This window comes from Agelaius tricolor, unplaced genomic scaffold, assembly GCF_023055355.1.
Source record: "Agelaius tricolor isolate 1412-34295 unplaced genomic scaffold, bAgeTri1.0.p SCAF_1, whole genome shotgun sequence".
NCBI lineage: Eukaryota > Metazoa > Chordata > Aves > Passeriformes > Icteridae > Agelaius > Agelaius tricolor.
The window spans coordinates 49,670,887-49,685,089 of record NW_027269261.1 but is presented as its reverse complement, the minus strand read 5'-3'; the positions used below and the strand labels follow the sequence as shown (position 1 = coordinate 49,685,089).

Below are 14,203 nucleotides of genomic sequence, written 5' to 3'. Positions count from 1 at the left end.
TTCAGCATAGGATGCTGGTATTAGAAGAATAAAATGGGCTGCAACTGGGTTTCTGTAGATATTCTCTCTATGTATACAGTGTCTGTGAATTCACAGGGCTACATTATTTCACATATGGCAATGTAAGCATCCTCATTCTCCAAATTATATTGTTACTTTCAAGGTTAATGGAATTGAAATCTTTAAAACAAAGGCAGTCAAAGGTGAGTTAATATCCAGACTGCTGTTGATTTGAAAAGAGTAATGGAGCTCTTCCTTCTTCTCTTATATTTTAATGTAGATGCTAAAGCAAGAAATAAGATGCTAATGCTACATAGCTCCTTGTTCTTATGCTAAGAAGTGATTTGTCATGTTAATGACTTTTTCTTTAAAGTAGATGAAAGCAAAGTCTTTCAGATTTTCATTGCTGTGGAAAAACTGTAACATTTGCTAAAGCAATAGGGGCCTACTGCCTGTCCAGAAACCCAGTGTTTCTTTCTTAACAGTATGTTCTTTCTGTTCCTTGGCCTAATGAGAGTGATTATTGAAGAGAGATAAATAATTAAATTATCCAAAGAAAATACTTCCTTTACAGCTGTTTTGGGCTTGTTTAATGATGTTTAATCAAGCTGTTTACAGGATTGAACACTTAACTACTCACAGCAAGCAAGGCATTTGAAGCATTTTTTAAACTGTAACTAAACTTGCATCAATTTTGTCTTAATACTGTATTTAGTTTGATTTGATTCAATAAACCTGTTACTTCTTTTTAGTCATTGTAATAGCTTTACTCTCTGGTTCTAATCAGGTAAAACATTGTACTCCTTTTCCTTAGAAGATACATTCCTTCATGCTTTGCTAGTTCAATAATAGTTTTTAAATCGAATTTTTGTCAGCTGCTTAATACTTGAAAACTATAGCTGCTGAGCAATGTTTTGTCTTAAGAGCAGTTGGCAGGCTCTATACTGCTAAAGCTCCTAATATAGCATTGTGTATTTCCTTTTGTGAAGAAGAGCGCTAAAGCCATACAGCACCACAAAAAAACAATAAAATAAATTCTTTTAGGGGTGCAGTTTGCTTGTGGGCATTTCACTAAGTTTCATACTGTTTTTCCTCAAAGGTGGATATGAGTGATACAGCAAGAATATTGAATGAGTGAAATTTCTTTGCTGAGAACTGACTTGTGCGTGGTTGTTTAGCATAAACTGCCACATTGGGAGGTCAGCACCATGTGGAGTTTACACTTTTATGCTGCTCAGATGTCAACTGAACATAAGTGTGTTTCTTACCCTTCTAGGCTTTTAGAGAAGAAATTGCTCCCATCAACTTAAAAGTTAAAACAGTGAATGATTTGTCCAGCCAGCTGTCTCCACTTGACCTTTATCCATCTTTAAAGATGTCTCGTCAACTGGATGATCTTAATATGCGCTGGAAACTTTTACAGGTATTCTTCTGATTACATACAGTAGGTGTGTGGGGAGGGATATTTCTCACTCTCCTCTGTTTTCTTAAAACATTCACTTATTACCATTTGTTCATTACTTCTGTCACTAAGGTGTTATTCGGTTAGTACCAATGCAACAAAAGGAGCTGCCTTTCCTGCTGTAGTTTGGCCAAAAGCTTTTCCTTTCAATCTATTTCAGAAGTTTATTTGAACAGGAAACTGCAATAAATTCTGGGAAAATAGTGGGAGCTATTGCTGCATTGTTTTTTTGTATGTCTTGTAGCAGTAGATTTTACTGCATAAATCTGTGTCACCAAAAACTAGTGTAAAAATTTCTGTTGTATTTCCAGCTTGTGTGAAAGCTGTTTTATTGTATCTTTGAATGTTCAGTTTCTGTAGGAAATTTCACTTAAAGTGATTTAAGTATTAGTAGAGCTATAACAAGATATATGCTATAGCAATTTAGCATAAAAAGCAGAAGAGGATATGCTTAGAGATTCATATTGCTTAGTTACGATTATTGTGCTTAAATGGTCTGACAAAGGTAAATCCCTGTGCCTGATTACAGCTGAAACCCATCCTTAGTTTCACAGTGAATGATTTAGTGAAGTTTCTTACATCAGCTAAAGTTCATTTATTTATTTTTGAGGTTTCTCCTTTTTTTGTGATCTTTTTTGTAGGAAATACTTATCACATCTCTAGTGAGGGTGGTGGGAATGAATTTTCAAAACCTAGGCACATGTTTGTTGGCCAGTAGTTTTGAATGAGTCATTCCTGAGAGTCAAAGCTCTTATTGTGTCATATCAGACCTTTCCTTTCCTAATATCATTTTGTAGTGGGGTTTCTTTTCTTATTTTGTTGGTTTTCTTTTTTTGTTTTTGGATGGAGGAGTACTGTGTGTGTCCTCTCAAACTTAGGTAACCAAGCAACCCAAGTACTGCTACTGCAGTTTCAATTAGACTGAGGGGCATCATGTCAGCTGGTGAAACACTGTCTTCCAAAATGGTTCTGTGCTGGAAAGGCAGCATGAGATCAATGCAATCAAACTGAGACCTGCTGACAATGGGAATTTGGACGACAGAAGGGTTGGGAGGAGGTCAGAAATTTCAGCAGCTGGCTGTAGTCACCGTGAAACTACTGTTATTGATCTATAGTTCTCACACCAGAACACTGCAAGTTAGAAACATGATTCTCATTAAGCAGATGAAAGAAAAATATGTTGCCTTAAATAGGTGGGTATCAAATAATTGCTGTGACACACAAACAAATTGATTTCAATAGAAGAAATGTAAACAAGTGATTTTCTTATCATGATCATGGTGTTGCAATGTAGATTCTGAGTGTATGCGTTTATATGTAGGTGTCTGTAGAGGATCGCCTTAAACAGTTACAGGAGGCACACCGAGATTTTGGACCTGCATCACAGCATTTTCTTTCCAGTAAGTTCCTTGAATTAATGGATGCATGTAAGATATGATGGCTTTCTCAAATGCTGACTGATCTTTACTCCATGTTTCCCTATGGCTTGAGCAAGTTCCTCTTCCATGATACTATCTATCTCCTTGTTTTTGTAGGGGTGTTTCATCTGCACAACTTCATTGACATTTTGACTATTGTGCTTCCCACTCTGTCTTTCTGAGATGAGTGTGCCCTCATTGCTTTATTCTTTGTCCTCTGCTGCAGTGTCTGACCAGTCACTGTTCCAGAATCTTTGCATGCTTGTGACCACATATTTTCACACCTTTGCCAACTTTCTTCCATTTTCTTTTGCTTCCACACTTGCTGGGATTGCACAAAGGAAGAGCTCCCTGTGTTTTTCTTTTTCTTTAAAGGCTCTGTGTCATACATTCCTGGAACTTCAAGTAAAGGGCTGGGAAAAGCAAACATGCATTTCTTCCTCAGGACCTATCCTTGCATCTTTTTAATAAACACTTTAGAGGCATAAGCCTATAATCTCACATCTACTAAGAGGGCAAAAGCTGAGTTGATATAATTGTTATGCATCGATAGGTTGTGGTATCGAGGTCCATGTTGGTTTCCTGATATTCCAGCCTACCTGCCATCATCAGAGCTAATGAGACAGAATTTTAACACAATCACCTGTCCAGTTTTTAACTGATTGCTTCTATAAAAAAGATAACATTATTGCAGGAATTGAGAAGTCAACATGAAAACGGGCAGGTCTTTCCCAGAGATTCTGAAGTAGTGTATGTCACTGTATAGCTAATATAATTTAAATCACTAAATAAATCTTGATTTTTTTTCTTGACTTATGTTACAACCATCTTCTTATTTTGAATTGACAGCCCTATTAGAAATATTGCATACTGTTGACACAGTGGTTTTGTAGCTCTTGTAGTCTCAAACGTGTAAACTGATCATACATCTATGTAATACCTTGTTAAAAAGATTACAGATAGTGTGCTCCCTTTGGCACTGCTGAAGAATGCCAGATGAACTGTTTGTAAGACTAGTCAGTCTAGTCTGTGTAAATAAAACAGATTAGGAAGCAATGTAGAAGTTGTTTCTCAGAATCTAGCTCTCTTATTCTAGTTGAGGGAGACTCGGTGGAAGAGTCCGCATGTAAAACTTGCCAGGAAAGGTTTGCTGGTTTTGTTTGTCTTGGCCTGGATCCTTTCCTTGAGTTGGCTTACAACATGCCACAATAAAACACCTTGTTCACAAGTCTGAGTGGTGAACTGGCTTTGTTGCTGGCTAAAACATTCATAGAATTATGTCCTCAGAGACTATGCAGTGCCTTATCATCATTTCTCAGCCATGTTCAGGGAATATTCTTCAGGCTTAAGGGGACATTCAGGTTGTCACATACCAAAGTAAAAAAGGGGAAGTTTCCAGGATGGTTTCCATGTTGGTAGATACCACAAAGAATTACAGCTAAGTAACACAGTTTTGGAAAAAGAAATAATACGTAGTTATTCATTTAAACCATTTGTTAAAAACAACCTCTTTCCCCACACCAACTACAACTAAAGTGTCTTAAAAAAACCACCAACCACAAAAAAAAAACAACAACCAAACATTTTCTAGAGCTTTAGCAAGACAGAGTTAAAGAACTTACACCTACAACTTCATATAGTGTCTGGTAAATGTAAGTAAGGGACAGTAAATTCAGAAGTAAAATAATAATAGAAAAAAATTAAATCTGGAAATTTGAAGGCTTTATCCTGACAGGTTGAAAGACTGTATTCTAAATCAAAAATTTCAAACCTTTTTAGCAGCAATAAGAGACTTCTAGCTGTGAGGAACAAATAGAGTAGTGGTCTGAATAGAACAATCTCAAACTCCTAAGTCTGAGATTGATTATATATGTATGTCTTCTGCAAGTCTTCATTTCCAAAGTTGCACTTCTGAATTAGAGGGCAGGTTTTTATCTGTGCTTATCTGACAGCAGCTATTTTCAGTTTACCTCACTTACCTGTTACTCTTCCTCCAAATACTAAGAAGGAGCCATAACTTGCCATCACACCATTTTCAACTGACTAGACCCCAGTTATCATTTAATCAGGAGTTTTTGCTAGCAAGACACCTGTTTCTGCCTGTTCATCATAGAATGATGGAGTAGCCCTGTTTGAAAGGGACTGATCTCAAAAGATCATGCAGGCCAACCTTCTATGGGAAAGGAAGCCTAGATAAGATTATCCAGCGCCTTGGTTCCAGCCCTGTTAGTCCAGTGGTTTAATCTCTGCAGTGGCTAGAAATGTTTCTGTACTAAAACAACACAGTGCAGCATTTGATACTACTGTTTGACTTCTTGGAACACCAATTGCATGGATTCCTGAAGACCATCATTATGAAAGGGCTTCAAAGTCTTTTTAAAGACTACCAAACAGTATATTAACCCTTCATAAAATGTTCTGTGTTAGGAGCCTGAGGTAAAGCTGTATTAGTAGGCCACTGCAATCTACAATCTCTCTTTTTGCTGAGCTATTTGTCCCTTCCCGTCATTGGGAGGCAGAATTTAGTTGATTTGTTTTTCAGTGCTTTTGAGATGGAAGGTAAGCACTTTTCAAGTTAGTTACTGATCAGTAAATTTTATGCATCCCTAGCACAGATAAAGGTGAAGAATCCTTATAATCCATTATTCCTTGCAAAAAGATTGCTTTTTGCTGCCTCTAGAAATAGTAACTTGATTTTTCTGTAATAATTTTATTTTATTTTCCAAGCCTGACAATCCACTACTCTGTTAGGTTTCTTGTATGCTTTCTATGACAAATCCATGAACATCCACAGAGCACTGGCTCCACATGTTCCCTAACAAATAGCTTATGTCTCCAGTGGCCTGCTCAAAGCATCTCTCAGCCATACTAATATCTGCAGGCCTGCTAGTGAATGCCAAGTTGAGAACTGCTATGCTCAGTTTTCATCAGTGATTTTTAAGAGAGAATGATAATCTCATTTTCCAGACTTTCTTACAGCAGAGAGCTGGCAACGTTTTACAAAGGTTGTTCCCAAATAAATAGAATATGACTTGTTCCATAATAATTAGTAATTTAATTGATTACGTTGTTTAGTTCATACTTATGTCAGTGCAGAATATCTATATCTGTCATAGCACATAAATTGTAGTTAAGCAAATTCTTACTTAGCTGACATAATTAATGTACTAGAACAAGAGCCCCACCATAGGTGCCAAATTGCAACACTAGAGAATGAAACTTTAAAGCTGATGGCCACTTTCACCTATCAGGTTGATTTTACTTTTTTTTTCCCTCAGATTTATGAAGGCCTAAGGATTATTTTTTAGCAAGCTACATCTGTTTGAGCATTTAGCCTCTACTATGTTTTTTCTTTACCTACGTCTTCACCGCAAATGTTACCTTCTTCAAATAAAGATGGAATTTTTGTTTTTTCCAGTGAAGGAAGTGGTTTTTTTAGTCCTGTAATTTCCCACATATTATTCCCAGTTAATCTGCCTTTCAGTACATGACTATTTCTTAAATTATAAACCGTGGTATTTTGTGTGGTTTAGGAAGAGGTGGCAGCCGTGAAACCCTTGAGCACCAGCCCTCTGGTCTGTGTAGCTGCAACAACCTGTGGGACTTTTACAGCTTGTAAGGCTTCACTGCAGTTTAGAGGGGTCTTTAGGGAAGAGGAGAGAGTTACTTTCAAGTGGATATTTTTTTTTTTTCCCCAGAGGGGGATGAATCCTATAGTGGGCCGAGCTTGCAGAAAATTACATTAATTGAGAATTTAATTACTTGAGATCCAGTGTGGATCAAAGCTGTGTCTCATTTTACCCAAGCTTTAAGTGGGGACTGTTAGGACCCAAGAGCAGGTGCTCTGTGGCTGCCATGTGTGTGCAGTGTAAATTCATCTCCTTGCAGTCATCACTTGTTCCTGCCTGTTCTTTCCCTCTGTGCTTCCACAGGGCATCTCATGCAAGGAGTTTTTTTCATGCTGGAGCTCTAATTACCCAGGCACTAGTCTGGTAATTTCTGAAATGTGTACCTATGACCCTTCAATAAATAGCTATTTTTAAGTTGAGCACCAACAGTCCTGTTGGCCTGAACACTTTTTACCTTTTATTTCTTGGGATCTTTAGGTCAGCAGAGTTGCAGTGTCACGTATGACTTCATGCTTTTTTCAAGTCAGTGTGCAGAAACCTTCCTGATATTGTGGATGATACCTGATTTGCATGAATTCTGCAAAGATTGCAGTTCTTTGTCAAGGAGTGCTAAGACAAGTTTTAATTGTTTTTTTTTTCTTGGCCATACAATGTTAATCAATATTAATTTGAGTTGCAAATGGGAGCTAGGAGTTGTAACTAATAAAAACAAGGTTGCTATTTTTTCTTCGTGTTCTGTTGCAGAGTACCATTTATACTAGTGGAATTATTTATTTTAAAAGTATAAACTGATAATAATCCTACAGAGGTAGAAAACAAGTGTCTGCAGTTTTCCTAAATGGGTAATTTGCTTTCTCAGAATTTATAATCCTTCTTTGAAGTAGAATCATCACATTGGTTTTATTTCCAGCATGGCATCAAATAGATGCCTGTAATCATCATGATAGATTGCCATCATTTTCTTCTGCTGCTTTTCTAATTACTGAAAGTATTCTGGGAAATATTAATTGTTTCCATTTAATTTATTATAACCATATTACTTCTAAAATAAATAAAAGACATTTAGATTTTTTTTTCAGTATGACAGGTGCTTCCTAATAACAACCTTTTCTTTATTTCCTCAGCCTCAGTGCAGTTTCCATGGCAGAGATCTGTTTCACATAACAAAGTGCCCTATTATATCAAGTAAGTTTGCCTTGATTCTATTTTTCTTTTTTTCTTCAGTATAACGGAGTCCTATCACCATAACCTAGCAGAAAAACATAGGTATTAATTAGTTGCTAGAAATGCTATTGAGATTTTCTCTATGTAGTGTTATGCTGCCTGTATTGTAATGTTTATTGCTTTGTGTGCTGCATAATTTAGAAATACATAAAAACAAGTCACTGAAAAACCCTAATTAAGAGCCTCACTTATATAAGAAACAGCAGAGGCAACTCCAGTGTAATACACTGTCAGTGTTCAAACTGGACTTGTTCTTGTGTGTGTGGCTCATTCAGAGTTTAAACTGTAGAGGAGAAAAAAAAACAGAATAAATAATGTATTTAAAATCACAAAATTCATAACCTAGAGCAGGACAGTGGTGACTAGTATCTATTGAGGCCATTCATAATTTTGTGCAAAATTGCTTTGTAAATAGTCATGCCTTAACTGTTCTTTTGTCATCTTCTTTACGGTAGTTTTTTATAGTAATTGATATTAAGGTAAATTTTACTCAGATTTTTACAAAAATAGATATTTTACAAAAATAGATATACAAAAAGATATTTACAAAAATTTTACAAATGCCTCGATTACCAAGAGAAATGGTTGAGATATTTATTTTGAAAATATTAAAGATTAACTAAGTTAGAGAGGTGTGGATATCTTGATGTGCTCTACAAAGACCAATCCCTAACTTTGATTTTTTTACTCTACCAGTGTTTATTTTGTTTGCCTGTACTTTTAAGGTCAAATATTGCAGCTTTGAGAGGAGGATAGGTCTTTGCTGGAAAGGTAAATTAAATTTTAAGAAGAGTACAAGTGAGATCCAGAGTATAAGTGAGACCCAGAGTAGTCCATTTTAGGCTGAAGAAAATCTGTGTTTAAAATGTTATCAGTTAGGGTTTGGGAAAAGAGTAGGGTTTTTAAGTCTGTAGGATGACCATGAAATGGACCTGAAGATAGTTAATTTTAAAAGAACATGAGGATATTTTACTATTGCATATTGCTCATAACTCTGAGAGCCACGTTTTCTGCTTCAAGCAATTTACAAGTACTTGAGAGCTTTGAAAAGCAGGTAGCAATAAATCTGTTGATCAAACTTGTTAGCATTCTTGAGATGTGACAGTTGTTTTTAAACTGTCATCTGAAGATTAATTTCTTTAAAGGGTCTGAATAGGTAACCAGAAAAAGCAGAAACCTGCTATGAACATCCTTGAATTCTCTATAAAAGCATTTGTGCTTCTGCTCAAAATTTTGCAAGAGGCAGCAAAAACTGTGACACACTAGAGAAGAGGTTCCTGGCTCCCTCCCAATGGAAGAAGAGGGCAGAAGTTGGATGTGGAGGCACATTCTCTGCTCAGACTCAGGCAGAAGTGCTGCTAAAATGATCACACCTGCAACAGTAATTCAAGGAAAATGCTGAAGTGGCAAACTACAGAAAGCAAGAGGAAAACTACCCTAAACCTCTTGTTTTTTCTTGTGGGTATGTCCTTAATGGACATGGAAAGATTTATGTTCCTGTTCTACCTTATCAGAGTCAGTAGCTGGATTTGGGGGCATGATTTGGCCTCAGAGGGTTCTGTGGAGCTCACCAGTTCATTCAGAGATAGGAACAGATGGAACAAATTAAGATATACCTCTGATCTGTGCTGAGCAAAGCAAAGATTTTAAACTTGAATATTTCATATGTATATCTTTTTTTTTTTCTTATCTAATACATTCTTCTGAGTTTCTGATGCTCTCTTACCCTACCTCAGCAAAAGTTCCATTTTTGAGAAATCTTTTTTTTTTCTTTCTTTTCATTGCTGGTTCAGAAGAAAACCTTTCCACTATGTGCACTAGGTACAATCCCTCAAGCACCCCAGTTGGCAGTAAAGTATTCCCTGGGAATACAGGCCTTGCTCCCACAGTAGTGAGCTGGTGGCCCTAGAGCTTGATTGCGGAATGAAGCCAGCTGGGACTTGGAAACAAAATCCAGCATCTCTTAGAAATTGTTTTGAATGGTCTTTCACAGGAAGTTTGGTAGGAATGCAGAAGTGTAGGGCAAGTTCTTTGAGGGTTGAGGTCTTTATAGAGGTAGAGACTACTGTTTTATTTTCAGGATGGCTTTAATAGAGTCAACAGAATTAACTATTGCATCTCAAATGAGACTTTTCTAGTAATCCTTCCCTACTTTCAACATCATATGTGCTGCTAAAGTAATGTCTTGATTCTTGAAAAGGATTCTTGGTACATGTAACTAGTAGGATTTGCTTTTTAAAAAAACCTTGAGGGTTTCTTTAGCTTCACAGCCTGGAAAGCAGACTGCCTTGGCAGTTTCCTAGATTTTTTAGTTCTTACTGATCTAAACATCATTGTTTTCAGCAGCATCTAGATAAATCAGAGAATTGGGGAAGATAAAGGAGAAAATAACTGATTCTGAACTTCATTTGCTTTGTTATGATGAGGCTGGGGAGTACTCTTGGGTTTAAATACCCTTTTAAATCTTTGTCTGTTGCTTAATTTCAGACACAGTTTAAAGAAGAGAGAAAAACAATACTGACACGAAAAACTTACTACTTTGGAATGATTACATGGAGTAAGACAATTCAAGAGAACAGTCAATAAGATTTTATGATTTTTTTTTATATAGAAAGAAAAGCTAGGAAAAAGGGAGAAACTTGATTTAATTCTCTTTTTTTTTAAATTATACTAACACCTTTCAATGAATTGCCTTTGATGTAAACCACAGCATGAGTAGAAGGAACAGCTGCAATAAGTCTCAAAAACTTTATCATTTGAGAGCAGCTGACTGTATTTACAAGAAGAATTCTATGTTCAGAGGGAAGATTTAAGATGCCAGTTGTTCATTTTATGGTATAGCAGAACAAGGATAATAAAAGTATGATCCAATGATTGGGGGCTGAAAAATGAGAAGTTTTAAAAATTAATTTTGAAAGGGAAATAAATGCTAATTGAAATCAGGTTACTTAAATTCTGAATACCAAGGCTTTTTTTTAGGCAACCATGAATTTATATCTCTACTTCATTTTGATGGCTTTTTGTCTGTGTCCTTGAATGAGAAATGTTAAATATTCAGAAAGTCACATAGCTGGAGATGATGATGTAGTTGTACCTGTGTTGAGTATTTGGGAAAAAGAAGAAAAAAGAACCAACTGCAGTCTGCAGTTTTATTGCACACAGGATGTAGTTTAAAAATATTAGAGAACTGCACCTGAGAAGGCAGGAGAAAGTACTTTAGGTAGCAATTAATCTGTAAGGAGGATGTCAAAATGGTACAAGATGTTGTATTTTCAGGTAAGAAACACTTTGTTTGGTTCCTGACACCAGAGGTAGCTTGCATTTACATGGGTAGACAGAAGTGGCTCAGTGGAAGGTCTTTGGTGTAGTGACTTTGGAGTTTAGTTTCTTCTCCCAACCCCATTTGCTAATGGTTGGCACTTCTGCCCTTTCTGGGGTTGTATTTAATCAGGTAATGAATCATAGGAGCAGTCAAAAAAACAGTGTACAACCTCCTCTGCCCTATAAGTTCAGACAGAGGCAGTTTGGGGTGTTTTGGAAAGAATCAACTATTTTGCTTAGCTGGAAGAAGGATTTGTAATTCATTTGGCCCAGGCTTTTCAAGGTGTGTGTTTCCTGGGCTATGGTGGATATTTGAACTGAACTTACACACATGATCCACCCTGTCACTTTTCTTCTCTTGAATTGTCTTACTATCTAAGCCAGATTTGTGAAATGTTGCTGCTTCTGTTGATCTGATTTTAATTTAATCCTTTTTGCCTCCTATTTGATTTTTTTCTTATTACCAATTAGAGAATATTTTGTATTTCTGTAGTCTGTAGACACAGTAAAATTCAATGAAAACCTTAATCTGTAAAATCTTGATGCTGCTGCTGCAAAAAAAGCATAGTCTTTTATCCTTTTTCAATTGAACTAATAAGCGTATGGAAAGGAATGCAACACAGAAGGCAGAGTATTTACCAGTGCATTTTATGTAATAAAAGTGAGAGGTTTGGGCAAAAGGTTTGGCAAACTTGCCATTGAATACATTTTTCATAGGTTGGTTGGTAAAGATTTGAGATTTAATAGGGAAAAATTTCTGTTGTTGTTCATTTATAATTATTTGGATCATACAAATAAGACATCCTTTACCTTTGTAACAGTAAATTAAAAAAAAAGCCTATATTATATAGCATTTCAATTAAAAAATATTCTAAAAATAAATAGAATAATAAATTAAACACTATGATCCTTAAGCATCCATGAGGGAAACATGACAAATATGCAGAAAGCATAATTACCCTAGCATTTCTCACTGTTTTTAACTATAATTTAAGTGTTCTTTGGCCATCTACCTTTCAATGCCATAAATTATTAGGTATTTGTGCTGTGCAGAAGAAACAAAAGGGCAATACAGAAGAGGTTGCAGTGAGTTTAATCTCATGCAGGGCATTACATAGGGAGAGCAATTTCTTGTTGCAACCATTAAATTGATCGATATCAAGCGCCATAGTTGCCTTTTCTGTAATCCTGCAAAGTGGCTGGCATCACCAGCATCTTAGAAAACCTATTTTATCACCTTCTATATTTTGTTCAGCTTTATGGGGACAGGAGTAAAATGTTTTCTGCTTCTCCATTTTTTAAGAGTCTTCAGAAACTCTTTGCTGATGTTTGGTTTATGCCTGTATGAGGAAGAGGGGGAGAAGTAAAGGAGCAGAGAAAAAAAATTTTTTTCTTATTATAATTATATCCATAATCTCATTCTTATAAGTATTAGATATTTCCCTTAGAAGGGAAAAAAAATCTAATTTACCGAAAGAGGTAATACAAGTTTGAAGGTTTGAAAGTTTCTTCAATTACCAGTTCCTGTGCTCATCTTCATTTTCAATTAAAGAAATGCAGTAGCACATTTCTCTGGAGTGATTTCAAAATATCTGCATATAAATGGTTCTACCAACCTCTAAGGTGCAATACCCTTGTGATGCATTATGCCTACTCTTCTCACCACAAAACAGTATTTTCTAATGGGCTTAAAAAAAAAGAAGAAAGAAATGAAAATATGCAGTATCTAGCCAAAACACCTTGACATAAAGTGGAGATGTTATGCCATTTGAAATTTGGCAAGGGTAGCAAAGTCAGAGTTCTGAGTGCTGTTGATTCATTAGTGATCAGTAAAGATTCTGATTTTGGGTAATGTTTTGTGCAAATGACTACAGGAACAGAAAGGTACTTAACATCATGCCAGAGTGCTGTTTCTTGTGGTGTTTGCCAGTGATTATCAACAGAGGCCTTGTCCATGATAAGAAAGAAAACTAGAAACAGGTTGTGGGTATTTTTTTTCTTGTACAAAAAGAACAATTTTTTGTTCACAACCCCATGAGCACCTTGAAACACCTAGAGATGTTGAACTTAATCCATTCATTTCAATAGGACTGTTCTTTTCTTTCTAGAGCATAAATTAAATGACATGCTAACTGTTTCTCAGCTTTTTATTTACAATCAGAAAGTGGTTTAAAATGGATTATCTTTGCCAATTATAATTAGAAAGCTTCCAGCAAACATAATGGATAAGAAATAAATTGTAAGGGCAAATGTTTGTCATGTAAGCTTTAGAGCACTTCATTAATATGTGGGTGGTTTGTAGTTTGGAGTATTTTATGGTTATCATGTTTTTTTGTTAGTGAAATTTACACAAATGCATTTAGACTTTTTAAATTACACTGGTTTGTCAGGTAATATATTCATGGATGCATGTTTTGCTGTGTGACCCGTATTGAGTCCATAAGTTTGCATAAGAAGAGATTTAGAAGACTCTTACTCTGAATAACTCATACTTTTGATAGGAGCAAGAAAAAAAAAATCTCTTTTCAGTGAGATGCTTTTAAGTCTTCCCTGACTAAACCATGAGGAAAGATGTAATATGTTCATACCCCATGTGTTAAGCCCTGTAGGACAGCTCGCTTTTGTAACAGGCAAAATCCCTCCTTATGCCACCCACTGAACAGAATGAAATCTTGTACCTTGGGCTCCTGTACACCTTGAAAATTTCTTTTTTTTTTTGGTGCCATCTACAAGCGAGGTGAATAATGGGCCCAACTGTTGTTCACCTTCGATCAAAGTTACTATCACCTCACTCCATGAGTAGTTATTGACATTAGCAGGGTGCTTACAAGAGAAGGTGCTCCTTGCACAGTCATCACTGTGACCCGGGACAGAAGTGCCATGGTAGTTGTAACAGAGAGGGAAGACTCTGCAGGTTTCTCTGTTCTTGGTTAAATGCTTGGTTGGAATATTTTTGGAAGTTCAGTGAGATGATTTTTTTATCGCTCTTATTAAATTTTCAATCATGTGGTTTTTTTCCGTGGCTCTGTCCAGAGAAGTCTGGCTTTGGTGCCTAAAAGAAACCTACCCATGGAATATATTTGGTGGTGCTGGCAGCACTGCCTGTGACAGTGAAGCTGCTGCCTCCCTTGACCTGAACAGACTGTTGA

General features: G+C 36.2%; 1 protein-coding gene across 5 annotated transcripts in view; it reads left to right on the top strand.

The window, feature by feature from the left end:
• The window catches only part of UTRN (utrophin), a 339,422-nt gene that overhangs the window by 262,503 nt on the left and 62,716 nt on the right, over positions 1–14,203 (top strand). For all 5 annotated transcript variants that reach the window (XM_071433386.1, XM_071433396.1, XM_071433405.1 and 2 more), the window contains 3 exons: positions 1,277–1,423; positions 2,784–2,862; positions 7,634–7,694. In XM_071433386.1, coding sequence (XP_071289487.1) covers positions 1,277–1,423; positions 2,784–2,862; positions 7,634–7,694 — 287 coding nt within the window. The remainder of the gene's footprint in view (positions 1–1,276; positions 1,424–2,783; positions 2,863–7,633; positions 7,695–14,203) is intronic.